Below are 26,148 nucleotides of genomic sequence, written 5' to 3'. Positions count from 1 at the left end.
CAGCTCACTGTCCGTTCAGCTAACCCACATTTCCTGAGCTTACCTGCAAGGATGTTATGGGAGACAGTGACAAAAGCCTTGCTGAAGTCAAGGTAGCAGAGGCCTGCCCTGGGGACTTTATAATTGAAATATTGTGGATGTTTAGCCAAGAGATATAGGAACTCAGAATATCCTGAGACCTCTGTTTTGCTCCAGGTTTGATTCAAACAGGTCAGCAGTACCAAAAAGGTCACACACATCTTGTTTCCTTCTGTTCCCTTTTCTCTCCACTAGCAAAACTCTCCGAGTAGGATATTGAAATGAAAGCCTATTGGAAGTCAGCTGTTGTGAATTTATATGTAGTTCCTGTCAGGCAACTGTCTTGATTATTGTGGTTGGGTTTCTCTAGTTGGGTTTTGGTTTGTTTTGGTTTTGGGTTTTTTGCTTAGTTGGTTTTTCTTTTTAATTCCAGAGTTTTCATAAAAGGGATTCATTTTGGCTCGCTCCGAGATGCTATGTGTTGAAAGGGCAGATGGGATTGACAGCAAAGCCCACCCTGCAAAAGCTACCCCACAACAGAAAAATTAATCTCAGTTGCTCCCGGTAACTATGATTCTGTTTTGTCCTTGCACATCCCTTACCACAGCTCTGCTTTCCCTTAAGTGTTCTTCACATCCCATCAGGATATCATCTCAGAGCCTTGGGAAGGAGCCCCAGGGCCCTCACAGGGGTTCCCCAGGCTGCCCTCTGTGCACCCTGGCCTGCCAGGCATGGAGCTTCTAATCACACACAGCTGAGAGTGGCTCTCCACATATTAATCTTTCACACACTTCACACATCAGACTGTGCCTTGCAAACCAAAGCTGTACCCCATGCTGCTGTTCACCAAAGGATTTATCACATGCAGGAATCTCAGTGCAAGTGCCAACACTAAGTGCTGTGCTGTGGTCCCTGAGGCAATGCCACCCGTTTCCCTCCCATGGTGGATCTCCACAGGGTTGCCCTGAATGCTTGTGGCAAAGCAGGAGGGAAGCCAGTACTTACGTGCTGTGGCACACTGTTGGACAGCATTAAACAGGCAACGTTGGAGACTTTCTGCCTACACAGAGCAGAAAGGAGGTGTTCGCATTCCCAGAAGCATGTCTTTGTCAGAGCTGTGAACAACAAAACCCCCGTCGTAACTGCATCTCCAGCAGTGGAAATCCTCTCTATCCTCCGTCTTTTCTCAGGAGCTGCCTTGTGTTCCAGTTGTGAAAGGGAAGGACTAAGGATTTTAGTCCACTGACAAGGCCCCTCCAACATGGCTTTTGTGGAGGAACCAGGCCTTCAGTGCCACTGCCAAAAGTCCTGAGCAGTGATGAGCAGGGTGAGTTCATGTGCAGCCAAGATCTAAGAAGCTGTTCACCCACTCCTAAGCCATTTGCTGCTCTGGGCTGTTGACTCCAGTCATGTTAGTCTATTAAGCATTTATTCAAAACAAAAAGCCACCTACAGTACAAACAAATATTGCCTCAAAATTTCCTTTCTGTTCCCACATCTTACATTTCTCATCAATCAAGCACCTCTGGGAGTCTACAGCCAACATGCTAGGACCACGGCAGAATTGGAACCAGTGGATCGGTTTGTCCCTTTTCCTTTTAACTCCCACTTTTTATTTTCTCCAGAGAATAACATGTTGATTTCTACAGCCCAAGGTATGATTCAGTAGCATGCTTTCTTTAATGTGATCTTGTGCCCAGCCGCTGAAAGATCTATGGACTAACCCTGCTCAACAACTGCTGTGCACCAATGGTGACAAACCAATTTATGCCAAACCAGCAAGCCTGAACAACTGCAGGCACTACACTGCTTTCCAGTGCTGTCCCTGTGACTCAACGACCCCATACAAACAGCCTTTGCAGGTCAGCAAAAGCTTAAGACCAAGAAGGGCTATCATGTGAAGTTCTTCAGCCTCCAAAGACAGCAGCTTTCAGGAGTTTTTTTCTATTAGGAAAAGCTGAGCTCAAGTCTTCCTGTCTTGACAGATATAACCAGCTCTCAGAGTAACAGGTGCAGGGTCTTCTGAGTGTTTGGAACCTCATGCCTTCCTGCTGGTGAGCAATACATCAACATGCAGTACTGGGAACACATTTGCTATGTAAGTGCAGCTGGGTCAGGTTCTCCATCACCAGTGGTCTTTGCAACAGACATCAGCAAATACAACACATTGCAGTAGTAAAATCAGAGATCTAAAAAACGCATAGGGGATTAAAGTTTTGCTATGTATAGTTCTTCTTGAGACTAAGTCTGATGCTTAAGGCCCATCTCTAGTGGCTAGCATCCTTAATTCCTCAGATGATAATGATGTCATGCAAAAACAGTGGTGCTTTGAGCAACAGACTGAACATCCCACCGAGTTACACCTTAACCTAGTACCACACTGAAAATGTATCCCCAGTACCCTGCAAGCTGGGAGGACAATGGTATTACACTGAGTGGGAGAGACAGATGCTGAAGGAACAGGCCTATTTCTCATGGCAACCCAAGCTTTTCATCAAATGTTGAGAGACAGATAACAGGTCCTTTGGGATGACCCTCTGTCCCCCATCAGGCAAAACAAATGGAATTAATGTCCACAGGCCTACTTCTCAATCTGAAAACAAAGAAACAACTTCAGAAAGTTAGTCACCTATGTGTGTCCTACCAAACATACCCAGCATGGACCTACAGAAATCACAGCCAGGCCACAACTATCACTTCAGTCCTGATAGGCAAGCTGAACATTTTGGGGAACCATCTGAATCATAACAGAGGAAATGGCAGAATAGGACACCTTTTGTCATCAAGTCTGGGAATCCTCAAGCTATGGAGGCACTGAAGGGCAGGTGACATTGCAACTAATGTGTAAATGCATGGCTACAGTAAATAAAACCAAAATTAAAACCAGTTTTCAGCTGTGATGTTTATCTCTTTTAAAAAAATGACATGGACATTTTCTTTTTTTGTTGGCTTATTTTTTTAATTCTTTTTTTATTATGAAATCAATTACAAAGCTTTTTTACTTCAAGAAATAACCTGTGAAATGGTCAGTAAGAAATTGCAGAGACAACTTCAAACACAACAAAACCACAGAATCCTTGCCGAACGCTGGCTGGAAGAGATCTTTGGAGCACACAGAGTACAACTTCCAGCCCACAGCAGGGGCAATTAAATGAGGTTGCTCTAATGTCGGAAGATCTTCCAGGGTGGAGGCCTGGGCCCCATCCCCCCAGTAAACACTCAGGTAAGAAAAAAATCTGACCTGGAAACGTCCTGTACTGCAGCTTGCGCCTGTTGCCTTTGAGGTTCTCCCCGTGCCCTTCTGAGAAGAATTCACCTCCATTATCCCCATGCCTCCCCTCCTTGGAGCTGACTGCAGCCAACAGGTCTCTGATGCTTCCTCATCCCCAGGCTGAAACAAGGCACAAATCACTGTCAACTTAGGTGACAACAGACTGTTCATGATTGCACAAAGGTCAGAAGGGCAAGGACTTGCTGAGGATCTCTGCTAACCTAATTGCTCAATCAGCAATTTATAGTAATTTATTTAGATGACAATATAATCACTTACTAAGCAACTGGACAATCACCCCTGGTGTGAAGTGCACCAAGATTAGTCAAAAAAAGAAACACCTCCCCCTAAAGATCTTGCAGACTCAAGGAATTTACTTCCTGAAGGAGCATAGGACTCATGGGATGCACAAGGAAAAGCACTTCAGGATTCGGTAAAACTTACGGCATGCATTTAAGGAGATTGATGGAACATGCAAGTCATTACATAATACTTAGGGAAGAGACAAAAGTACAGGAAAAGGAAAGACCAAGATGGCTCAGAAAGGAATAAACATGGGAAAGCAGAGGAAAAAGTGGAGAAAAAGTGCTGGCTCCTTATAAACAGGCCTCTAGTGTGTGTGTTTCTCTGTGTGAGTCCTTCACTTCGTCACTGCTGATTAAATCTCTCTCATTAAATCCTACTTCTTTGTGAGTGCATCCTCTGCTCTTGGTAGATGTGTGTGAACAGCAGTGACCTTCAAGCTCGACTCATTTGTAAGAGAAGAGGTCTGGATACCAGCAACAGAAGCTGGAAACCTCTGGGGTACCCTTGTCCGGGTGACAGCAGCAGGGCAGGCCACTGGGATCTGGGCCAGGTACTGGATAAACTGTCCATTCAGACATGTGGGGGGGTGATGTTTTGTCCTTGAACAATGATGAGCAGGGCAACAGGATCAGGCTGTCAGGGCTGCTCAGCAGCCCATGGGCACCATCCTGCACCATCACCAGCCAGGGGCATGTGCCCAGGCTGTACTGTAGGTTGTCAGCAGCCCGTTTCCCCAGTGCTCCCTCCACAGGGTGGTCCTCCCCTCCAGCATATACACCACTCCTCCTATTTTTCATTTCAAGATTTGCTCTGGTCTCTCCCCTCATCCAGCTTAAGAATGATCCCAAAGGACTTTGTTGTAGTATCACATCACTTCTTCTCAGCCAAGACTCAGACCACTGAAGTCAGAGCCCAGAGATCCAGCCCACCCTTCAAGCCCCAGCTCAGCGTGTTACTGCCACGTACAGTCTGCTGAAGGCCTTGCTGAAGTTGTCCAACATGCAGTGCTCCTCCCTCCTCCCTAGAGTCTGTCATCTCTTAAGTGATGAGATCAGGTACCAACGGGCCAGGCACAAGTTGTCCTGCAATCTCCCTCAGTCATTTTCCCTCCATCTAGTTCTTGACTAAGTCTCCCTATATATTATCTGCCTGTGGACTGACGAGAGGTTGTTTCCCAGACTTTCGCTACTTCTGCTGGATGGTGCAATGCCAGGCTCACAAGCACCCCCTGATCACGGTCTTTCATAGTCAGGAGAGTGGGAGGCCTGTAATGACACCAGCCAGCTTCTTCTCCTGCCCCACTGATCAGTGGGATCACAGCTTCTTTCCCCTCCTGCTGGTGAAGCAGCCAGGGAAACCTTGATTTTTCAGAGGAAGCCCTTCATGGTAACTTGCAACGATGGCCCCTCCTCCTGTAACTATGCAGTTGTGGAGCTAAATCTTGTTTCATTTGCAAATGCCTTATGTGAGGGATTCCAGAAACTTCGCTGACCCTTAGAAAACCATGGAGGAACAGTGGCCTAGTACACATGCCCTGCCTGCTGGAAAGGCTGGGGCTCATGCTGTGGATTTTCTGCTGGCTTATGTAGAGACAAGGAAAACAGAGGCTTTTCTTCCTAGAGAGCAGAAATACAGATATCTAGTATCTGAAATACAAATAGATTTAATAATTTTTTCTTAAACATGAATTCATTTACAAGAATGAAGCTCAAGTTTCACCACTGCGAATCTGTGGGACCATACTGGACATAGTTACAAGCTTTGAGCTGTGCTGACTGATGGTGATCTAGTGAAATCTAGCAGAGCAGGCTGTAGACCACAGTAACTGGCTGAACCTGTCTCTGACCAGCTGTGAAGGTGCTGAGCAGAAATATTTAACATGGCAAAACTTTATCCAAAGAGAGAAAACATCCCTGCTCAGAAGGTATTTAAGGACGACTTTGTGCCTGTGCGCACGGTACTACTAAGGAAGCTGCAGCCCAGGCTGATCCCACACTGGAGCAGGGACTACAGATGACTTGGACAGAAGAAACCAGTATGCTCAGAATGGCAAAAAACATCCCCAGTACCATTCCTGCTTCCCACATCACTTGTCTCCTTGTCTGAGGGTTTGAAACATGCTAAACATGACAAGAAGTGAGGTGGAACAACTAACTAGTGAGATAAGAATTTGTGTTCAGCATTTGCTTTCTCTGTACATTCAGATCAAATGCCAAAATTTTATGTAGATTTAAAATAAAATTATTATAACATAATCCCCCAGTTAAAGCCTGTTTGCCTGCAGCAAGAACTAATTCATTTCTTCACTGCTTCAGCTTTGCAATGCTACAGCCCATAAGCTCATGAAGCCAAAATATTATTTCATTGCCTACACCCAAGGGGAAAGGGTGAAAAAGAATAAAAATGTCGACTCTGAAGTTGAAAGCACCATGTTTCTTTCACGTATCATGCAAACTCATGAGACAGACATGCAGTCTCTTCTCCTTCTTCCTTCCTTTCCTGGTCTTGAAGACCTAAATAACAGGTTTCCCAAGCCATTTATTTTATCCTGGATCCAATCTGGACATCTTTCAACTTCAGAGGAGAAGGGGGACACTGATTATTTACCTAAGTAATCTGAAAAAATGCAATCTTAATACACACAAAGTAGTTTAGATTCCACTGTTTGACTAAAGAGATATACTAGAAGAAAGGAAACAAAAACAACAACAACAAAAAAAAACCCACAACCCCCCCCCCAAAAACCAAAACCAAAACCAAAACCAAACCAAACCAAACCAAAAAAAAACCAAAAAAAAACCAAAAAAAAACCAAAAAAAAAAAAAAACCAGAAGGAAGGAATAAAGGATCTTGTGAATGTCATCCCACATTCATTTAGGATACTCTATACCACAAGCAACTTCTGCTCTATTCCTTCCACCTCTTTATTAGCACCCTTTCTCTCTGACTCAAATATCTTATAAACATACTCTGTATGAATTATAGGAAGGACTGCTTACAAATTAACCATGTAAGTAAACAGAGAATATGTTGACAATGCCAACATGGCTGCTAGCCAGCAGGTAACCAAAAAAATACTGAGAACTGTGAAAATGGTAGATGCACATTCACAAACTGCTTTAAATAACCATAGTTGGCAGTAAAAAGTGATTTATTAGAAGTATTTAATTTTCAATCTTCCAGCAGGTCACAGTAAATGATATTAAGATCCAGTAATCTCTCCTTCAGATAAAGAGCAATACCTTGCCAGTGTATTGAAAATTTTTGTTGTTTTATAGCTGAAAAAATATTTCATTATTAGTAATCAAGATGGAGTATTATTAATGTATAAAAACTAAAGGACTACATTTTGAGATTTACATTGAAACATGAAACAAAAAGTGCATCAGTAATTTTAACAACTGTTCTGTCAGCTATATAGGTCTTGAAAGCTTTCTTTTTTCATATTTATAACAAAATTTAAAAGTTCTCTGTATGCTTCTCTTCTGATATATCTTGAACACATTTAGACTAACTCATATTAGCTACTAACATGGACAAAACTATCAGGCAAAAAAACCCCACAGTAATACCAATAGTCAGTATAGTCATTAACATGTATCTTCTTGACAGAAGCAAGGAAAACAACACTGTTAGAACTTAATTACAGCACATTCAAGTGAGACGGCTAGACAGGTCACTAGGGGGATGGTGATGCAAACTGCAAACACACCTTTTACACCTTTTATTCTGCTGGTAACTTAGTCCATTAAACTGTTTTCCTCGTCACTGCTCACAACCCTCTACCCATGTGTGGAAAACATGATCAAATGTTCAGCGTGGCTGCCACCGACCTGATTTATCATTTATACATTGATAAGAAGAAACAACATTTTAGCAGTGAATGGACTTCATAGAAGATTCATTACTCTGTTAGACAATAAGTGTTTCTTATTCAGTGTCTGCAGTGCAGATTGAAATCCATTACACATAATGATTGCACTCATCTTACAAAGAAAATGCTGCTTTTAAATAGAAATGCTTGCTGCCTATGCAAAACAAACAAAATCTCTTACCTGGGATGTGTGTACAATAATAATTTGATAATAGTTTCAATGCATCCATTAGAAAGAAAACAAACACAAAAACCCCCTGAGGCTAACAGATTCAGGATCTTGTGAACAGCACCGAGAAATCCTGTACATTTTTAGGATTCTGTAGTCTAAGAAGGTAAAAAAAATGTATGCACAAAAGATTTTTTCTGTGCCCACGAGGCACTGGTTTGTATTTATATTAACATGTGTATTTTTAAATTCAAAACATGTAATATCACCATTCTGTTATTTGGAGAGCGCTGTAATGCCAGCTGCAGAACAAAAGGTATCAATGAAAAAACAGTTTATTGCAATTCAACACTTTTAAAGCAAACCCAGTTTTAACACAGGACAGACCTTTCAAATCCTGATCTTGACTAAAATAAACAACCCTTTTAACAATTTACTCTTCAAAATCTGCACAACAATTTAAAGCTGGTATTTTCCTTCTTCCATTCCAGTGGCACACTGGACATTGCAATGCAGAACCACATACCACACGCTTAATGTCAGTCTTGCACTCTGTAAGAGTGGTTCTGATCCATTGCTGTGAAGAACAGGCAGACAGCAGCTGTGATGAACACATGCACTCCCTCATACAGCAGCTTTGGCGAGAAGACGCTCCATATGAACAGGTGGTAGCGCAGACCTGTTACCAAAACAACGTAGATGGCAACTGGAATTGAACGCATTAGGGCGTAGCAGAAACAGCCATGACCCACTGCTGCAGGATTCCTGGTAACAAAAACAGAGGAGTTCATTCTCAGGCAAACTCAGAAAAGTCATTGGAGTTCCCCCCCTCCTTAGCATTATTTCACAACACAAGGAGTATTCAGAGATCTCCACTTTGTGTTAGAAAACTGAATGTTAATGCAACGATGAACTATTTAAGTTTGTTCTTGTCACCTCTATATATCCTAGAATGTGTATGTCAGGTGAAAGCATAGCAACTGTCATTGCAATAAAGGTGCCCAGTAGTTCACCTCACACTTCAATGGTTCTGTGCTTTAATACATTTTATTCTGATTGTCAAAGTCTCTATTAAGCAGTTTCAAGACAGCTTTGTCTCCTGTTGGCCTTACAGTGCCTTTCCAGAGAACCTGAATGGTAAGAGGAAGAGAGGACTTCAATACTCTTCACAAAGCTTCCTAGCCCATTGAACATATAATCAGAGGGAGTCTGCAACTCCCTTGTAAAGAGCATAAAATTTGTCAGAGTACACTGCTGTCCATAGCCAGCGACACTGTACAAAACAACATAGAAATGGTGCTATTGGAAAACTTTGCAAAGCTAACTAACATAATATTCTCCAAAGAATACCATATTCTCAGGCTCACAGGAGTGATACACTGCATTCCTGTCACAGCCACTTAGCTTAGCTGGGTCCACTGCATCCCAAGAAATGTCAGCCCCATATGTAACCTACATGGTCCAAATTTGCCACACTGTTGTATTTTGGTGGGTGACAAGAATCAGGTGAAACTGGAAGTGAAAAGGTTTTCTGCACTTTGATTGTCCTCCCTCTCCTGAGGCACCAACTTGAAGCAATGATGCTGGGTTGGCATCTGTTCAATTTCCCCAATATTCATGTGCAGAGACTAATTTACACCAAATTCAGATGTTTACCCCTTCAGACAAAAGGAAGGAAAAAACTGTTTCACTGGAATAATAAGCAGAACATTTTCCTCTCCCATCAAAATATTTTCCATCATCAGTTCCCAAAAGAACACACTGGCAAAGAGTGGAAATGTTTTACAGAGAAATCCTGATCTGAGAATCTGTTCTGCTCCTCCCAGTTTTTAATACTAATCTTGTTCCAAGTAATAAAAATTTAACATGGCTAGCACTTCTGCAAGATGTTAATTAGTCACTTATGACTAAGTAAGCTACAGAATGCAGTATTTTACATAAACGACTAAACTTCTTACTCTTTGAATAAAAATAACTGGGATACAGCCCTATTTTCCAGCAAAGTCAAGATCTAAATTACCAAGGCTTTCAGTAGAAGGAAGAACGGGTCATGAAAGCAGAGTTATAAAATCAAGAACAGCAGGCATGAATGACTGAAAAACATACATTCAGTTCACAGAAAACTATCTCCCTTGCTGCTTAGCCAAGGAAACTGAGACACGGGTCTGAACTAGACTGCTTCCTGCTTCTGCATAACTATCTTAATTGTCAGTGAACTTGGGTAAATAACCAGCTTTATGTTTAATAACTGAGTCTGTTGGCAAGGATTAAACAAAGTGCAGTTCACATAGGCTTAGCTGTTTTCATGCTGGTAACGAGTAAAAATAGTATTTGTAGTAAAAATAGTATTTGTAATAGTCAGATGACCACTGAATAAAGAGAGGAAATGGCTTTTCCATCAGAAAAACAGGCATTTTTTAAACCATTTTCTAGAGTTAAAAAATGCACTTGATAGACCATATAGATGAATCCCCAGGTCAATGATACAATTCCTCCTCTATTCTGGTATCATAAAAATAGCTAACTGTTTTTACTTATAAGGTACCTTTACTCACAAAAGCTCTCAGTACTCACCTCAGCTCTCAAGATAACATCACACCTACCCTTCAGAGGGAAAACTTGGGCAGTTTCACAGTATAATGGAGTGGTGCAATTTAGAGAAGGCAACAAAAGCACACTGTATCCACAAAGTTAAACTGTTAGTGGGATTCAACAGCAGAATAATTGGGTTTGTTTCAGAGCTGGTGAAAGTGTTCACATGTGCATTGCTGCAGACAGATCACTGGAATGACTGAGCACAAGCAGTTAGATCTATTTGGCCATTCTGATCCTAAAGCAACAACTTAACTCTTCAAGCACATCGTCTTTCTTTCCTCTTGCTTCATCCAGGGACAAAATTTGAACAGCTAAGAATTATGCCTTTGTGCGCTCCTTCTCCTCATCCCACAGACACAGTGACCACAGCATCTCCAGGCCACAAGGCAGGCAGCAGCCAGGGATCAGGCAGCTGCCGATAACATGACCATGACAATCCGAGTTATTCCAAATGAATTCACCAGGAGAACAGAGAAAGCTGGATGTGGGATGCCACTCATGAATCCTAACATTTATGATCTGGATCAGCCAGTAATGAATAACCTTGCAAATTCTCAGTGCTGTTTCAATTAAAATAATACAAGACTAAAGTATCAACCTGTAACTAGTCCATACTGAACTGTCTCTTCAGCAATTAATACCTTTCATTATTTAAAGGAGAAGAGCATAGAGAGATATAAACTGCGCACACTACCTCCATGTTCTGACAACACCAGCCCACTACTAAGGCCTCCGCACAATGCACGAGTAACAAAAAGGAATATTCAGCCTCTAACATCCAGCTCATTTAGGAAGTTAGCTTTATGGGGACTTGAAAGAGAAATCCATATGTGTTACAGCTGACAAAGCATATCCAAACTTCATGTGAGATACAGGAAAAAACAATGTCTTTGGAGACTTCCGAAGCAAAGAACACTACAGACACAAATCATTAAACATTAAACAAATCATTAGAATGCAAACATTAAGCATGGCCTAGAGAACATACTGGCTTTAAACAAAACCTGCCTCTTTTAATGGAAGATATTTAATATGTACAAAACTATGGCCAAGAAACTGTTACATTAATAGTTTTGCTGCTTCTCTGGCTATCCTAAACCCTAATTGTCGATGTTTTGTCAACAAATCTTTCACCTCTCAATCCATCTCTAAGGTGCTGCTAAAATGAGTAATACAAGGCTTGCAAAATGAAAAAATTATGATGCCAAAGAAAGAAAGAAAGAGAGAAAGAAAGATAACTCTTTTCTTGTGAAAACATGTCTCTTAGTTATATAGGATATTTGGCAGCTGGTAGCAACAAGTTTTGTAGGTTAAAAATCAAGGAAAAAATCTCCACAGACAGCCCTACAAGTGCATCCACGCGGATTTTAAAATACACTGGTTTATAGTGTTCCAACACACCATATCAAATAAACAGTTTAGAAATATGCAAGTATATGAGGGAGGAATACCCCAGTATTGTCACTTTCCTCGGTTGGAGGAGGAGGGTCATGTCTGGAGGGTTTCAGTATGAAAAAGTGCTGAATCCTTTCAATCCAAGTCACCCTCCAGCATTTTTGCCCTTCCATCCCCCCTTTTCTAGATGAATATCACTGCCTAAGTTATCTCCTACTGGAGATACTGAATTTGCCTAACTGAAGGCAATTTTTACCATATTAACATTTTCTACAGTATTACACATCACTTTTTTTCTAGGCATTCTGCAGTTTCAAAGATCTCCCTGTTTAGTGCCCTCTGCAAAATACTTGGCATTTTGGTCATCTGCCCTGTATATACTTATGAAGGGTTGCACTCAGAAACAAACTCTGTAGCACCCCAAATGTTTCCAACATCTTAAGAGTATCTGCAATGTGTAAGAAATTGCTCTCATCTAAGCAAATATCAGTTCAGCAGCAACAATAAATTTGCTATGTCTCTCCCACATGTCCCACTCTCACCTAGTATAATTCTACAATACTATTTTAGATTATAGAATGCAATCCTGCATTGTCATGGAAAAACACTTTATATTTTTAGCAGTTTCAAGGGAATCAAGAGTCCTCTGGAAATTTACATAATCAACTCTGGTAGAGATTACCAATCAGAACAACATTTTTAATGCTATGAAGTCACAATTTTTGTCACCACACCCTATCAATGGACAGATGCCAAAAATGGTGGTTGCCAGCAAGATAAAAGGGCTGTAAAGTATATTCTGTTACCATGGAAATGATGGAACTTGGGGATGACTGATTTTTCTCTGCCCTCTGCATTCTCTTTCCCAGTAAGAAAGGCAGAGAAGGTACAACTACCCAAGCAAGGTCATGTCTGTGGCAGTAAGTTATAGGGGACTGTAGCCCATGTGGACTGCAGGAAGGGTTCAGCAGGTTCTCACAAAGATTTAGCTGTAAAAAGCTATTAGGACTTGAAACTTTAATTCTCTTCATTTCAGCACCAAGAGTAGGAAAAATATAATTGCATCAATGCTTTTTCCTGTTCCCACTGCTGGCATAATCAGCTGCACTGTGGGCTTCATGTCAGCAAAATAAGCTAAAAAAGCCATCTTAACATGAAAAACACAAATCTTAAGTACTTCAAAGCCCAGCATTGGGCAATTTTTTGTGAGTACTCTTCCAAAATTCACTTAACACTTAGGAAGGCTGCCAGTAGGAAAAAAACCCAAAGCATTTTATACTGGTGTCATACATGCAAGGAATAACAAGGAAATTTATAGCTTGATTTTCTGTTAAGGTGCATCTGCAGGCTTTCCTGCCCATCTTTGTAAACAAACAGTCATTCTTCATGATCATAGCTAAAGGGGTAAAGAAAAATTGCATCCAACAATTGTTACTGACAGATGGGATCTGAAGAAATTTAACACAGACTGTTAGTGTCCACGTTATTCAATTAAATTCAGACTTAACAGGTTAAAATATACCAGTATAACAAGACACATCGACAGTGACACAAGGCATTTCTAGAAAGATGAAGCACAATTTTTAAAGTATGGGTAGGAAACTGGCCAACAAGGCCACAAAGGGTGGTGATCTGTGTTTTTTACTCAGTGTGGCACCCAGTCACAGGTGTAGGGTCCCACAGTGAATGTTACTGAACCCCAAACTGCTCAACATTTCCATAAATTATCTAGATGGTAGGATTGAAAGCACCTCCACTGATGTGCTGTTGACACTAAACTGGGCATCAAGGTAGAGACATCAGAAGCTGTCTTACAGTGAGATCTGGTCAGGCTACTGAGACCTGTATGAAGCTTAACAAAGACAAATGCAAAGTCTTGCACCTGGTCACAATGTCCAAAGAGCCCAGTAGGAGGCCTAGGATGCATGTGGCTGGGGAACAGTGTTGCTGAAAGGGACCTGGGGGTATTGGGGGACAACAAGCTAAACATGAGTCAGCAGAGCACTGCTGCAGCAACAGGTATCATGTCCTGGGCTGCATCCTCAGGGGCATGACTAGCAGGGAGAGATGTGATTATCCCACTCTACTGAGTGCTTGTCAGGCCATGCCTATGTTCAGTTCTGGTCCCCACCCTTCCAAAAAGACATGGACAGGCTGGAGAGGCTCTCAAGAAGGACTGGGGAGGATGAAAGAGCTCTGGTAAGACTGTAGGAGTTAAGTCTCTTCTTCATGGAGAAGGCTCAGAGAGACTTCATCACAGCATTCCAGTATTTAAGTACTTAAAGATGGCTACAAAGGATGGAGGTGCTCTCCTCACCAGGTAGTACATGGAGAAAACACAGGGCAATGGGTAAAGTTGCACTGGGAGAGGTTTCAGTGTAAGAAAGACATGTTCTAGAGTGAGAACAATCAATCACAGATACAATCTTGCCAGGGATGTGGTAGAGTCCTCATCACTGCAGATTTTCAAGAAAAGACTGGACAGCATGCTAGATGATCTCATGGAGGCTCCTGCTCCCAGAAAAGGTTGAACCAGATGATCTTTTAAGGGCATCTCCAACCTGGGGTGCCTTCTGTGGTTCTGTGAAGCAATGCTCACTTTTCTGCACTGAGGGCAGAGTCAATTCTTTCTTGTATTTTTCCACTACAGTAACTATTTTTAAACTTGCGACTTAAATAAAATAACAGCTCTCTCCTCAAATTACTCCTGCCATCCCAGTAACACATACATTCAAGAAGAATTTGTTAACTTCAAGAAAAGGTGTGAGAAAAGATAGAAAAATCCTAGATAAATGCAAAAGGACAGTATCTCATGTACAGTCCTATCCACAGCTACCAGAACCAAGCAGTCAGTTACGTTGGCCATAGAGCAGAGGAGAAAGAAAACTAAAGGTGAATAAGGAAAAAACTGTAATAATACTAGGACTAGGCCAATACCAGCAAAAGTACAGGTTACATCTAGAAACATTGCTACAATAAAGAAGTATGTAAGCAAAAGCCTACAAATATGACCCTCTCCTTCCAGAAGTATTCTTCTGAATAACTCTGCTTCTGCTTGAGCAGCAGCATAAACCACTCAGAGTCCAACATCATCATGCAGCTCTTGCTAATTTAAGAGGGGAAACAAAGTTGGTACTATGCTCCAATCTGTGTCAGAATAAAGAGGACGGAATACGCAAAGTACTGAAGAGAAAGGGGGTAATTTCTTCAGTGCACTGTGTATACTTCATGCATTGTATCAGAATATTGCTCCCAACTTTCTTCACAGCTTTTTCCAGCACAATGCACAGCACATTCATCTTCAGAGACTCTATTCCTTGTGGTGCAATGAGATGTCTCCCAGTATTACACAGGGATACTCTTACTAAGCTCAAGCATAGCATCATACACACTTTTTACTTTGATAAGTTTATAGGAGTGTTGGACTTCTTAGTAATTCAGGTTTGTGCGAATTACTTTTAAGAACAATACTCAATTAGGATAAAGACTGGAGAGCCCCACATACTTTCTCCTGAAGACAAAATGGATTACAGCATGACCTGTAAACCCATACCCTAAGATCTGTGCAAAGGATGAGATGATGCTAACACCATTACGCATAAAAGGATGGTTTCATCTCGGAAGTAATTAATTCCAAGACTGATGTGATTTTTGATGAAGATACCTTGATTTAGTAGCTGCAGACCCTCTTCCTCCCTGGACTCTAGCTGAGAAGACAGACAAATCGGCACAGGATTTTTTATGCCATAGTTTTGGTGATACTGTAATTGTAATCCTGGCTCTGAGACAGAAAATGTAAAGCAGACAGGATACAACTTTCAGAAGATTGCAGATGTTAATTTGCACTTTGAGTATGGGGACGGAAGGAAGGGAGGGAAGGGAGGGGAGGGAGGGGAGGGAGGGGAGGGAGGGGAGGGAGGGGAGGGAGGGGAGGGAGGGGAGGGAGGGGAGGGAGGGGAGGGAGGGGAGAGAGGGGAGAGAGGGGAGAGAGGGGAGAGAGGGGAGGGAGGGGAGGGAGGGGAGGGAGGGGAGGGAGGGGAGGGAGGGGAGGGAGGGGAGGGAGGGAATGGAAAAGAGGCTAATACAAAGGTGAAAAGAATGTGCATGAAGGAAACTACACATGCAATGGAAGTAAGATAATGAAAGTGGAGAAACTGGGCAAATGAGAGGGTAGGGAAGAGCACTGGAGGGAGAGAGGGGAAGTTAGATGAGCAAAGGTTGGCATGAGAGGGAGATGACGTGGAGGTGAGGTGGAGAAGGAAGGGAGTGCAGAATAAGGGAGAGAGGGACAGATAGGAAGACAGAGTGAGGTAAGGAAAAGAATGGATGGCTGTGGGTGACATGACAGTGAGTAGAGGGAGTGTGAGAGCAATGAGGGGACTGAGGGGGAAGGAGGAGAGAAAACGGGATTGAAAAAGAAGGCACTAAAGAGGAAGATACAAAGGTGTAGTGGAACAGAAATGGCAGAAGGAGCAAGCAAAGACAGCAAGATATGCAAAGGAAAGAAGGAAAGTGAGAATGAGAATTTCAGAGACTTGGAAAGGAGCATGTGGGATAGACAGACTGACTGAGATCCAAAGAAACATAAATAGAAGCAGGGCAAAGAAAGCCAGAGTGGAATTGGGAGAGAAAAAAGAATAGATAGAAAAGAGTGAGAAGGGAATAAAGTCAATCAGGCAGAGGGAAAAAAAAGCAAAGGTAAGAGAGCAAGCAAGGTGGAGAGTAAGAGGGAAAGGGCAAGCATAGGCAGACACTGACAGGGGGAAAACAAGAGTGAAGGACACAGAAAAGACGTAGCAGGTAAGACAGCAAGCATGACGTGAGGTAAAGAAGGAAAGTTGGATGAGGAAGACATAAAAATACCCAGAACAGCAAGAAATAGAAGCAAAAGAGGATGTGCACAGGAGAGAGGAAAGCCCTCACATGCAAGAAGGGGCAAAGAGCTTGACGAAAAGAAGAACGAGGCACAACAGAGAGGGAGCACAAGAAAGAAAAAGAGGAAAAGTGCATGTAAGAGAAAGGGACAGCAGGTGTATGTGCAAGAAAGTGCTCAGAATTAATGAAAAGAACACACAAGAGAGCAGAATTACACAAAATCTGTAAGAAACTATAAAGCAGAAACTATAAAGAGAGTTAGAGAGAGTATGCATAAGGGGGGGAACAATGCAAGACAAAGTACAAGAGGTAAACACGAGATACAAGGAAAGTCTGACGCAGAGGAAGCATGTAAGAAGGGAAAGTGAGACTGTTAACAAAAGAAAGTGGAAGGCAGACAAAAAGTGAGATGTGCGGCATGTAACACATGCGAAGTACAGGGGAAGGTGCAGACAGAGCAGGGAAATAAGCAAAGGAAAAAGGGAAAGCATGATGAGACAGCAATTGTAATAAGGCATGTGACAGAGAAAGGATAAATGTGCCTTAGAGAAAGAAATCATAAGAAGAAAGTGCAGGAAAGCACATCAATGAGCAAGCAATGGTGCAGGAGAGAGGACATGTATTGTGTGCCAGGGAGGAAGGAAAAGCTCACACCTTAAAGGAATCCTGCATGACAGAGAAGTGGTTAGAAGAGAAAGCAGAAAAGAGAAATCAAGAAATTACTGGAAAGTGTGACAAGGGTCTGAGAGAGGAAGAGATGCAAAGGACAGAGGTAAAGCACATAAGAGAGGACAGGAAACCTTTCATTACAGGAAAGTAGAGAAAGCATACAACAGGGACTGAAATAGAATCAGACAGACATTGAATCAAGAAGGAAACTATGTGAGAGGGGAAATAGGCACAAGAGGGGAACATATGTTGAATGAGAGAGACCAAGAGAATGCAAAAGTATAAATATTCACAGAAGAGACAAGCGAGGCTTGAGCAAACAAGGTAAAGTGAGTATGAGAAAGTGAAAGAGCCTATCAGAGAGGGAATGTGCACGATAGAGCAAGAAAACAAGGAAGGGAAGGCACATGAGGGAAGTATGAAAAGTATGAGGGAAGATGAAAAACATCAGGGAAAAAGAGGGAAAGCATACCAGCATACTGAATGTGTCTGTGGGTGTGTGCATATGGGGAAGCAAGAGAGAAAATGAGAGTGTGCACTAGAGAGAGGAAAGGTGCAACAGAAAGAATGAAAAGGTGTCAGAAGGGAAAGGCAGGGGAAAATGGGTGAAAAAATAAGAGGGAATTTATGTATAGAAAAAATAAGATATTTTTATTAGGAATACACATGTGGAAGATCACAAGCATGTGACAGAACAGGAAAGTACACAAGTGAGAGGGAAAGTTACCAAGTCAGCACAGGGAGGAAGGAAAACAGCTGCATAAGGGAGGGAATCTATGCCCAAGAGAGGGAAAGTAAAAGCAAGAGGATAAAAATAATCAATAGAGAGGAAGCAGAAGGCTGTGAGGTGGAGAAAGTGTACCAAAGAGGAAAAATACATGCAGAAGAAGGGGGACGTGCTATAGAGAGAGAAGAAAGGCATGCGTGCAAGGGAGTGGAAACTTGAGAGATGAGGAAACCAACAACAGAGTATGAGGCAAAGAGGGAGTGGAAGTATAAACAAGGGAGAAAAGTGTACAAGGGCATGGAAGGAAAACTGCAGTAGACAAAAGGAAAAGTACATGCAACAAAGTAAAGGCATGAGAGAGGGCGTATTCTAGGAACTGAAAGGCAAAAGAGCAAAAGAGAAAGCACAAGGAAAGAGAAGAAGAGGGGATGTGAAAGAGCAAGTGAAAGCATGGGGAAGAAAGGGCAGTGGGCATGAAATTAGAAAAGTACAAGCAAGAGAGATTGGGATATTGTTCAACTGAAACTAAATGTGGTAAAGGGAAAGCATTAAAGACAATGAAGCATAAAAGAGAAACAAAATGTGTGAGAGAACCCACAAGAAAAGGAAAAAAAGAAGTAAGGAGTGCAGTAGTGATAAGGAAGAGCATATGCAGAAGAGTAGGAGCCAAGGAAAGCAGGGTAGAAGGGGAAGCCCTGTGAGGCAAGTGCGAGAACGCAAGCAAGCAAGTGATAGAGGGAAGTGTGTGAAAAAGTAAAAGAGGGTAAGTGTGAGAGATGTCTGATAGGGGGAGCCAAAGGTACAGTGGGTGGGAGGGAAAGGATGTCCAGAGGGGGGTGAAGGGAGTGCAAGGGAGAGAGAAAGACCCCAAGACAGACAGATGGGGAAGGAGCATGTGGGAGTGACAAAACCTGTGTATGCCAGTGAGTGCCAAGGTACGTGAGAGGCAAGAGTAGGGAAGCAAGAGAGGGAGTGTTACGGTGAGTTTTGGAGGGAAAGTGAGGGGGCATCAAGATGAATAAAATTATGGAGGAGAGGAATGCAAAGAGAGAGGGAACTAGCAAGCAGACAGTGAGAGGAGTGCTACTGAGTGAGAGACACACAGGAAGCACAACCAAGAGTGACAGCATGTGCAGGGGGTAAAGTGCAAGTGAGTTACATGAAGCACACAAGGGAGAAAACTACAAGCTGGCAAAGTGAGAGAGCATGATAGGGGGAAGAGTGTGGGAAAGATGGGGAAAAACAGGAAAGCATGTGAGAGAGGGAAGGAAAACAGGAGGATGAGAAAGAAATAAAGAAGGGAGAAGACGAAGCAAGTAGAGATAATAAAATATCAAAAGGGACAGCATGAGAGGGAGGGAGGAAAGGAGGACAGGAAATTGAGAGTATGAGTAAGAGAGGAAGTGCAAGCAGAAGAGAGGAGAACTGTGTGCCTTGTACAGCAATGCAAGAAAGGGGGGCAGCAGAAGAGCAAAACAACAGAGAGGGCAAGGGTGTGCAAGAGAAAGATGACACACAATTGGGCAAAGGCATGGAAGTGAGAGATAGAAAGCAAGAGAAGGAGTCAAAGTGCATCCAAGAGAGAAAATGCACATTCAAAAGAGAGGACATGAACATCCAGGACAGCAGTAAGGGCATATGACAGAGAGGGAAACATACTGTGAGAGATGTAAAGCTAGAGGAAGTGTGAAAGGCAGCAAGTGGGACAAGGACAGAGAGCAGTAGAGAGGGACGTAGCAAGCCAGAGGGGGAAAGCATTACCCAGAGACTAGAAGCGTAAACAAGAAGGAAATCCAAGAAAGAGAAAAAGAGAAAGAAAGGTGGAAAAAGAGAAAGGTGGGAAAGCATGAGAGAGAAGGCTAGTGAGAGAGAATGATCTGACATGAGATAAAAAAGGAAACAGTAAAGCACAGGGGAAAGAAAAAGCATGCAATGGAGGCAAAGTATTAGAGCGCAATCACGAAGTGCATGCCCAAGGCAAAAACCACATGCCAGACAATAAAACTGAATGACAACAGGAAGGAAGATGTGCGTGAGAGAGGGAGTATGAAGATGGGAAAAGGGTGTGAGAAAGTGCGAGGTGAGGAGAACATGACATCAGTTAACCACGGTAAGTTCAGGGGAAGCACACAACAGAGAGAGGCATGGCAGGTGAAAGGGAAGCAAATTGTGTGCTGCTGGGAAAGTGTGTAAGAAAGACGAGGCAAGCGACAGAGAGGGTGGGAGTTGAAGAAACAGAGAGGTAAGGGGGAACTGAGGACAATAAGAAAGAGGGAATGACGAGAGAGAGAAAGCTAGAGAAAATGAGAAGGAGCAAGATAGAGGGATAGTGACAGCAAGAGAGAGGGAACAATGACACTAGACAAGACACCACAAGTGGCATTGGAAGTGCAAACATGAAGGGTAATTTTGTGAGATAGAAAGCATCCAAGAGAGGGAGGAAGACATAGAAATGAAGAACAGTAATACACGTGACCGAGGGGCGTGCCAGAGAATAAGAACAGCAAGCAAGGAAAAGCACGCATTGGAGATAATGTAAGCATGACAGGCAGAATTCATGTGAGAGGGGAAACACATGAGAGTGAGGAGGATGCATGTGAGAGGGAGGCTGTTGAGACAGACAGGTGCAAGGTCCACCACACAAGGGTAAAGGGCACAACAGAGAGAGGAAAAGGGTGTGGGAAGCCTGTGAAAGGGAAACTGAGAGAAAAAAGAAGTGCAGAAGAGGGAAAGAGGCAAAGTACAAGAAAGGCAAAGCAAACAGGAATACCAGGAGGTGAAGGGAGGAAAAGAACAGGTAAAAATGGAAGCAAGAGGAAAATGAAATCAAAAGAGAGAAGTGTGTGAAAGAGGGATGAAGTACATGAGAGAGGGGGATGCGAGATGAAGAGATTAGAACAACAGACACTGAGACAGGGAAGCACCTGAGAAAGAGTAAATATACAGGACAGCAAAAGCAAAAGAAAAATGCCAAATGAGAGAGGCAAAGTGAAAGTGAGAGGGAAAACACTAGAAAGAGTGAGGCAAGGCATCTCTGAGAAAGAAGACAGAGAGGTGGGATTCATGAGAGAGACATGCAGACGGGATGAAGGAGACACGTGAAGTGTGGCAATTAGAAAGGGAATATATGTAGGACAATGACGGGAGAGAAGACAGGTGGAGGGAAAGGAGGAGTGCTGGTGAGCACTGGGGGGGAAAAGGAACCAGAGAGAGCGTGGCAACAGATGCAAAGCAGGAGACAAAGAAGAAAAGCAAATGTAAGAGACTGAAAGCACAGGCAAGAGGAAATCACACCAGGAATGCAGGAGCAAGCAGGAAATCACATCAGAGAGAGGGCAAGTATGCCAGAGAATGCAACTGCATGAGAGAGAGGCAAAGCAAACCCAAAAGAGCAGGGAAGCATCTGAATGAGGCAATGCAGGAGCACAGCAGGCAAAGTGCATACAAGAGATGAATCATGTCAGATGGGGTGACCAAGACAGGGGGAATGCTTGAGAGCGAAACCTGTGAGGAAAGGGGAAAACAAGCACATCGAAGAGGAAAAGCATGCCTGAGGCTAATGGGCAAATGATAAAGAGAAAGGGATAACAAGGAGAAAAGACAAGGATACTTAGAGAGAAGTAAGGGTAGCAAGCAATGGGAAGAGATGGCAAGCAACAGGAGTAGGGAAAGCATGAGCAAGAGACTGTAAGCATGAGCAAGAGGGAAAGTGCACACATCAAAGTAGAAAAATCTGTCTGAGATGGAAAAGCACCCAAAGGGGAGGAAAGAATGACAGAGAGAAGTAAGAGTGGGAAGAAGGAAGTGCAAAAGAAAGTAACAGCACTCAAGAAAAGCAAAGCATGTGAGAGAGGGGACAAAGGACATGTCAGAAGCAGTGTGAGAGAGGCAAAGAAAGTAAAGAAGGAAGACCATGTGAGAGAGTGAATGCGAAAGGGAAAATGCCTGACATGGAGTAAAGGGAGGGTAAAGAGAGACACAGAGTGGGAATATCAAAGGAGGGATAGAGTGAGGAGGAAGGGAGGGGAGGAAAAAGAAACAAGAGATTGAAAGGGGGAAAGTGAGAGAAAGAAGGGGGTTGAGAAAGAAGGATTGTGGGAGAGGGGGATAGCATGAAAGAAGGTGGGGAAGCACAAGAGGCAAAATATGAGAGAGGCAAGGTACTAGCAGGAGAGAAAGTGATTGTGCAATAGAAAGCATGTTAGGGAGAGGAAGAGAGAGGAATAAGCAAGGGCAAGAGAAAGAAGAAGCACATGCAAGGCTGGGAAACTACAAAGAGATGGAAAGTGCATATGACAGGAAAAAAGCACCTGAAAGAGGGTAAGCTAAGAGAGAAGAAAGCAGACAACTTTGGGAAAGTTTGGGAAAGTATGGGAAAGGGAGCAAAAATAAGTCAGGGGAAAGATTATACAGTTGAAAGGTAAGCCAGAGACACAGAGAGAGCAAATGAGGGGGGTAGTAAGAAAAAATAAAAATAAAAGGAAAATAAATCAAGCTGGGAGAGAGAGAAGAGTGTGGGGGAGAAAGGAAGAGAGTGGGTGAAGGGGGGAAGCAAAACAGATATATGGATATAAGGGTTATATATAAGGGTTAGCAAGGACTCATGCAAGAAAGGGAAGCACAAAGGAAAATCACCAAGTACAGGAAGCATGAGCAAAAGGAAAACTGAAAGCAGGAGACAGGAAAATTGTGTAACAAGGAGAAAGCATGCAACATGAGGAAAGTGAGACTGGGCATGCAAGGCAGAGAAAGATAAAGCAAAAGAGTGAGAAGGAAACAAGAAAAAGAAACATACAAGAGAATCAAAGCACATGAGACACAAAAGGAAAGCATAAGAGAGTGTTAAAAGTATGTGCAAGAAAGTGACAATGCATCCAAGAGACACACGGATAGCGCGGGGCATGCTGTATAGTAGAGGGAGGGATAATGGACCAAAGAGAGGGCAAGACATGAGAAAGGGAGACTAAAAGTATAAATGAGGACAATAAAGGACGTTTCAGAGATGGAGAAGTATGCAAGGGATGAGAAAAACGTAAGACTGAGCAGCAGAGCAAAAGAGGGAGAGGGAAAGTGAAGCAGAACAAGGAAGAAAAATGCAAAAAACAGGAAAGACGAAATGGAGGGAAGAGTGTGTCCAAGGGAGAAGACAAGCAAAAGGAAGGGGGTCAAGAGAAGGAAAGTGCATGGAGATACACAAACACACACCATGATGATGCAACATTCAGAGAGGCAGGTAACATGAGAGAGAAGTGAGCCATCTATGAGAAAGGGAATATGTGTCATGGAGAGGTACAACAGGAGAGGGGAAAACATGAAAGGGAGCAGAAGCACAAGTAAAGGTGAGCTAGCTGGAATGTGTGCATGGAAGAGAGGAGAGAAAATATGCAAGACAGGGAGAAAGTGAGAAACCATGAGAAAATAATCATGCTAGAGGGAGTGCTAGTGAGTGAGAGTGCCTCAGGGAGATGAGGAAAGCAAGACAGAGAAGAAAAGCAAAAGCAGGAGGGAAAGCTTACCAGAGAGTGGGAAAGTATGTCCAATAGAATGGCAAAGCACATCCAAAAGAGAGGGAAAACGTGTCTGAGACAAATGGAAGGCTCAGGAGAGAGTAAACAAGAGAGGGAGGAAGTGAGCAATTGAGAATGAAATAGTGAACAGAGGACAAATAAGAAGCCACAAGCGTGAGTGTGAGAGCATGCACAAGAAACTAGAAAATTCTCAGTGATGGAATAGCATGTGAGTCACAGGCAAAGACAGTTTGAGAGAGAGGTACAAGGAGGTGGGGGAACAAGGCAGTTGAAGACAGAAAACCAGGCAAAACAAAGTGGGTAGGAAGGGCAAGGGATAGGGAAAGGGAATGAGAAGATGAAAGGGAAAGAGAGAAAAATGGGAAACATGAGAGGGGGATAGCAACAGATAGTAAGGAATAGCACAAGAACAAGCACAAATATGAAAGTGCAAGTAAAAGAGGAAAACAGCCAAAGCAGGAACACATTAGAGAAAGAGGAAAAACCTATTAGAGAGAAGGAAAGCACATCTCAGAAAGAAGGGGAATTTGGAGACAGAAGAGAGAAAAATACATAGGTAAAGTGAGAGAAAAAGAAAGAGAAGTCCATGGGATGACATGGGAAGAAAAGTGAGGAACACAGAAAAAATAGAGAAGAAACATATAAGAGCATGAATGTTCACAAGAACATAAGAGAAAAGGAAACCAAGAGAAAAACAACATGTGTGTGAGAAGCAACATATGTGAGAGAAAGCAGGTGTGTTTAAATTTGTAGGAGAGGGGAGGGGTCTGTGAAAGAGAAGGCTGATCAGAATGGGAGAGAAAGCACACCTACAAGAAGGAGACAGAGTTTCTGTGAGAAAGGGGTGACATGGCCAAGAGGAAGGCAAAGGTTGAGAGATCAGAGGGAACTCACTGAAAAATGCACACTGCTAAGAGAGAAAACAGGGAGGGAGAGAGACAAGCGGAAGGGCAGAGAGGTGTCCAGAGAAAGCCTAAGACAAGCAGAGACAAAGGCAGAAGCTACACAAAGAGAAGAAAAATAAGAGTGAGACTGGGAGATCATTTGTGAGGAGGGGAGGGAGAAAAAACTCATCTAAGACAAAGGGAAAGCCCAAGAGACAGATGGATAGAGAGCAGAAGACAGTGGGATGCCAAGAGCAAGAAATAGCAAGCAGTGTAGGGAAAGCACAAGCAAGGGAATGAAAGCATGAAAGAGAGGGAAAGTGCATGCGAGAATGTGTCAAAGAGGTGAGAAAGCACATGAGGAATGGAGAAAGTGAAAGAGGCAAAGCAAGGGAGAATGTAAAAAGGCAAGCACAGGAAAATACATCATGCGAGAAGCAAAGTGAGTGAGAGGCAAAACATGTCTGGAAGACAAGAAAAGCTGTGGAGCAGGGACACAAATGAGAGAGGAAAAGCCCATCTCAGGGAAAGGGAAAGATAAGAGACAGAGCAGAAGAAATGAAGGAAGAGAAGGAGAGGGGCCAGAGAGAGATAGATTGATGGGGAAGAGGGAGGCAAAAAGAGATGCAGAGAGAGATGGAAAGTTCAGGAAGGAGAGGAATGGTTGGGAGGTGTGATTGAGAGGGAGGGACAGCGAGCAGAAGGCAGAAGTACAGTGAGGCAGAGAGTGGGACAGCAAGTGAGACAAGGGGGATAGTGAGAGACAGAAAGCTGTAGTGAGAGAGACAAAGTGCAAATAGAGAAAAACTGGAAGATGAAAATGCATGAGAGAGAAGAATGTTAGACACTCTAGCAAGAGAGACTAGGAGAGTAAAGTGCCTAAATCAACACACTGACTGCAAAGCACAGAAGAAAAAGCTGCAAAATGCATTTGAGGGAGACAGAGTGGCAAAGCACGCACGCAAGAGACAAAACTCACATGCACGAGAGGTAAAGCAAGAGCACAAAACACTGAGGAGAGAGAGGCAGAGAGAAAGAGAGAAAAAAAGAGAGAAAGGCAAAGCGCATGACACAAGAGACAAAGCTCAAATGAGGGAACAGCAGAGCACGTGACAGGTAAAGCCCACATGGAAGACAAAGTGTTTGAGAGAGAAGCAACATGCACATAAAGATGACAACATGCAGAAGGGAATGAAATGTACGTAAGGGGAGAAGTGTACAAAGGAGGGAAAATGTGTGCAAGAAGAACAATACAAGTGGAGGGAAGTACACACAAGACACAAAGGTCAAAGCACAAGGACAAAGTGACAGAATGAGAAAGGGAAGTTTGGAATTACAAGAAAAAAAAGGCACATGAGAGAGGCCCAGCACAATACACAGGTGAAAGGCAGGAGAGGCAAAACATGCAGGAGAAAGCAAGCATTGGATAGCAGGGAAAGCATGAGAGGGAACATTCAAGCAAAAAGCATATAAAATCTCTTAGGTCGGAAAAGACTCTTAGGATCTTTGAGTACAACCATGAACTGTCAAGTCCACCCCTAAATCATGTCCCAAAGTGCCACATCTGCACATCTAAATACCTCTAGGGGTGGTGACTCAGCTACTTCGGTGGGCAGCCTGTTCCAATCCTTGACAATCATTTGAGTGAAGAAACTTTTTCTTAATATCCAATCTAAACTTCCCCTGGCACAACTTGAGGCCACTTCCTTTTGTCCTATGACTTGCTACTTGGGAGTAGAGACTGACCCCCACCCTTGTTACAACTTCCTTTCTGTTAACTATAGAGAGCCTCCTTTCCTTCAGGCTAAGTAATCCCATTCTCTCAGCTGCTCCTCAT

General features: G+C 43.0%; 1 protein-coding gene across 1 annotated transcript in view; it reads right to left on the bottom strand.

The window, feature by feature from the left end:
• Nucleotides 1-6,742: 6,742 nt before the first annotated feature.
• Nucleotides 6,743-26,148, bottom strand: part of PIGG (phosphatidylinositol glycan anchor biosynthesis class G (EMM blood group)) — an 85,875-nt gene continuing 66,469 nt past the window's right edge. Inside the window, exon 13 of the mRNA XM_069001450.1 lies at nucleotides 6,743-8,403. Coding sequence (XP_068857551.1) covers nucleotides 8,178-8,403 — 226 coding nt within the window. The 3' untranslated portion in view covers nucleotides 6,743-8,177. The remainder of the gene's footprint in view (nucleotides 8,404-26,148) is intronic.

Source organism: Aphelocoma coerulescens, assembly GCF_041296385.1.
Source record: "Aphelocoma coerulescens isolate FSJ_1873_10779 chromosome Z unlocalized genomic scaffold, UR_Acoe_1.0 ChrZ, whole genome shotgun sequence".
Lineage (NCBI taxonomy): Eukaryota > Metazoa > Chordata > Aves > Passeriformes > Corvidae > Aphelocoma > Aphelocoma coerulescens.
This window is presented reverse-complemented; position numbering and strand designations above follow the sequence as displayed.